We start from the raw sequence: 4,048 nt of genomic DNA on the forward strand, positions 1-4,048 counted from the left end.
TGGTGGCCCCAGCCAGCGTTATGTAGTTCTGAGTTGGGATGGTGGAGGAGTGTGGCTCAATGGTTAGAGCGGCAGACCCTGATGCAGAGTTCTGGCCAGGGACCAGGGTTCGATTCCCGCCTCGGCAGGGTCTCGGGCTCAATTTACTCGGACCTGTTATTCTCGCCTCGGTGCCTATTCTAATCACGGGCCCCACGCTGCAACTCTGGGCAATAGCTTGCTTAGCCTCCACACCGGCCCCAACAGCGCTAAGGATGCCTGGCTTCACCCTGGGGGTGCCCAGGAGTGGACACTTCACAGGGAAAGCCAGGAGGGGTTCCACAGCGGTATGAGTATCAGCGCCAGGAAGCTGAATAGGCGACACCGCAAGGTGACCGTCTGGTGACATTGCGCTCTATAAGTACCACGACATTTACATTTACATTTACATGGGGTCGGCAACCAGTATGAGATTCATATCCATGGCCATTATGAGGGTGTACATGGAGGGTTCTGGCAGATATACAGCAGCCTGTTCAGAAAGTTCTGCTTCTCAGGAGGATTCAGAATGACAGAGTTCTGTTTTGCTGAAACAGATGAAGATGGGGGTAATCAAAATAGGGGAAAAGAAAATAGGGATAATAAAAACAAAGACTAGATAAAGGAAGCCTGTGTTCTATTAGTTCTTTTGTGTCCTCTGCTAGTAGGGAATTTGGTGAGCAAACTCCAACGGCAGATGAGGGTGGTGGGACATTTCTTGCTCCAGAGGAGCTGGAGAAAAACACTTGAGAAGGAACGAATTACAGAAGAGAGGCAAGAAGGTAGAGGCAGTGGTTCACTGGCAAAGTTACCCTTCAACAAGCCACAATATAACTTTAGGTGGACCCCAGTCTCAACCCAGAGTCTTAGTATTATCAAGAAGAAGAGAGGGAGAGTGCCAAGAAGGGGCCTGGGGAAGCAGGCATGGGAGGAAGGAAAGAGGTATTGTTTTTTCTAGGGAAAGCAACTAGTGAGAAATAAACAGTTCAGTAAATGCTTCTAGGGCCAGGCCAGTCTGGATGTCAAGGTTGGGGGGATAAAACACCTTAAGATTATGAATGTGACTGCAGGTGAGAGGGAGCTCTATTTTTTGCAATTTCAGATTCAGGAAGTTGAAGGACATCCATCATCGAGTGGTAGAAACTTAGTCAAGGCAACAAATCAAAGTCGGTGTTTGGGGAAAGCTAACACTGACCTAACCCAATAAAGAGCTGTCTGATGTAGAATATGTATTTCCCATAGATCAATTGACCCTTGCAGGACAACATAGCCTACTTTCTTGGTGCAGGAGACAAAAGGGGAGCACATTATCTGCTCTCTTTCAGCTGGAAAAGAGCAAATCAAGTGAAAAATGAGGCCTGTAAACAACATTATTAGGGAGGTCTTCATTGTATTGTTATGGTCAATGGTATCACAGGCAATTTAAAGATCTGAAATGACGACTGCTTCGACACCTCCCGTTTCAGCACTTTGTGAAGACCGCCCATGACGGAGCACCGCCACCTCTGTACTGTGGCCTGTGCAGCCACATCTGTCATGGCTGTAGAATCAAGCATGGTGTCATCACAAAAGGAACCTGCCACAACCAAAACATTATGTTAGAAAAATATAGAACTTAGAAAATTCTCCATGTGGATAATTATGATTATATAAGGTTTATTGCCATGGTAGAAGTTATCTCCCATTTTTCGTGCATTGGGAAATGGGGCATATTGAATTTATTTTGTCACACATCTTAATGCAGCATAGTATCTCTATACCATATTTTCAGTCTGATTTTTGTCACAGCTCTTTTTACATCTTGATTTCTTAAACTGTAAACAATGGGATTCAACACAGGAATGACAACAGTAAACAGTACAGCAAAGAATTTGTCTTTTTCCAGGGAAAGCCCTGATGTGGGTCTCATATAAAGACCAAGCTCAGTCCCATAAAACAAAACAACTGTAGTCAGGTGAGAGGAACAAGTGGAAAATAATTTCTGTCTCCCTCTGGCAGAGGGCAGCTTTAATATATTTGAGACAATCAACACATATGAAGTTATTGTTAACATAAATGGGCCCAGTCCTGAAACTGCACCTAAACAAAAGGTTGCAATATTAATGTAATATGGATCTGTGCAAGAGAGTTTCAGAAGAGCTGTGAAATCACAAAAGAAGTGTTTGATTTTGTTGGATCCACAGAAGAATGAATTTGATATAAACATAGTATGTGGGATGATATTTAAAAATCCAAGCACCCAGGAGGCAACAGCCAGCAATGCCACAACTCTCTTGCTCATTATGACTGTATATCGCAAGGGGTTGCATATAGCAACGTACCTGTCTAATGCCATGACTGAAAGCAAGAAGAACTCTGTGCTCAAGAAGGAAAAGCAGAGATAGAACTGAAGAATGCATGCAGAGAAGCTGATGGAATTGTTGCCTGTTGAACAGACTGACAACATTTTCGGGATTGTGACTGACGTGAATCCAATGTCCAGAAAAGACAAGTTTGAGAGAAAGTAATACATGGGTGTTTGAAGAAGTTTGTCAAAACATATTATGGCAACAATGACAAGGTTTCCAAGTAGGGTCATTATATACAGGAGTGAAAACATAATGACAAGTGGGATCTGAAGCAGAGGATTTTCTGAGAGGCCCATAATCAAAAACTCAGTTAAGGAAGTTTGATTAAACAGCTCCATAACCCCGAAGCACCTTTGTTATAGCTGGAAAGAAGACCTGAGGACATAAGAAATCACAACATTGTGAGAGATCCAGAAGATTTTATTTACTGCAAAGTGTATTTCCAAATAAGAAGCTTTATTTCAGTGTGTAATCTACTGTTATACAGTTAGAGAAACAAAATGTGCACATCCAGCACATGGTATTAAAAGCATCTAAATTCAATGTAAGTATGGAGGTAAATGCATTTGAGGTATCTGAATTCCAAATCCCAATGCTGGTCACAGAATCAAAACTGGCAGAGCGTTGCTGTTGCTAATGGAGTTTGAGGACGTATACATTTTGGTGTGGTGTAATTTGCAAAAGCGAACATTTAAAATTAGGAACAGTTTTGTGGAAATGTAAGGTAAGTTCTGCCTTTAAATGTAGGTTACATTCAAAGGCAGCAATAATCAAAAGAGAATGGATCACTTGTCCTGTCAAATCAGGGTCTTTATTGAGATCATATAAAAAAACCCTCAAAAAACCTACACAGACCGTTGGCGGTATATCTCGTTTCTCCGCCTAGGTGTAACGTTCCAGCATTATCATAGGGTTTTGGTTTTGTTAAGTGCTGTCCTCCACCTGGAGGTAGAGCAACTGATTCTCAGTAGTGTCCAGAGATCAAAACAGTGAAAAAGTTTGAGTGCTCATGTGTAGTTAGTTAAAATCCTCTACTTCACTCTATAGCGCCGACATTTTATTCCAGAAAAAGTGAGGTGAGAAAGAAAAAATAAATATGGTGCGATTGTAGACCCAGTTACTAGCCTACCGCACTATTGGGTCGACATGTTTCAGCCTTCTTGTGATTCTTGAGGCTTTCTTCAGGACCGAAATATTTTGGTAGCTTATTGCAGCCGCCAATTTTAGTGATTAACTTACCACTCACTTTAGCGCCACGCAGAGCCAGAACAAGCCACAGACTTGTCGTATCGGGACAAGGCCTTGATCGCTCAGCGGCATCCAAGAGAAAACATGACATACGCTCAGATACTACCGATCTGAGGTAACAAAGTGAGTGGTAAGTTAACCACTAAAATTGGCGGCTGCAATAAGCTACCAAAATATTTAGGTCCTGAAGAAAGCCTCAAGAATCACAAGAAGGCTGAAACATGTCGATGCAATGGTGCGGTAGGCTAGTAACTGGGTCTACAATCGCACCATATTTATTTGTACTTTCTCATCTCACTTTTTCTGGAATTAAATTTCGGCGCTAGTAGAGAATTTTAACTAACTACACATGAGCACTTGCACTTTTTCACTGTTTTTTGTCTGGACACTACTGAGAATCAGTTGGTTTACCTCCAGGTGGAGGACAGCATTTA

General features: G+C 42.3%; 1 protein-coding gene across 1 annotated transcript; it reads right to left on the minus strand.

Annotated features, from left to right (window-relative positions):
• Nucleotides 1-1,753: 1,753 nt before the first annotated feature.
• LOC144769949 (olfactory receptor 5AP2-like) lies at nucleotides 1,754-2,704 on the minus strand. The gene has a single exon (XM_078654143.1). The coding sequence runs from the start codon at nucleotides 2,702-2,704 to the stop codon at nucleotides 1,754-1,756; it is 951 nt and encodes a 316-aa protein (XP_078510269.1).
• Nucleotides 2,705-4,048: the final 1,344 nt, after the last annotated feature.

Source organism: Lissotriton helveticus, chromosome 7 (genome assembly GCF_964261635.1).
Source record: "Lissotriton helveticus chromosome 7, aLisHel1.1, whole genome shotgun sequence".
Taxonomy (NCBI): Eukaryota; Metazoa; Chordata; class Amphibia; order Caudata; family Salamandridae; genus Lissotriton; species Lissotriton helveticus.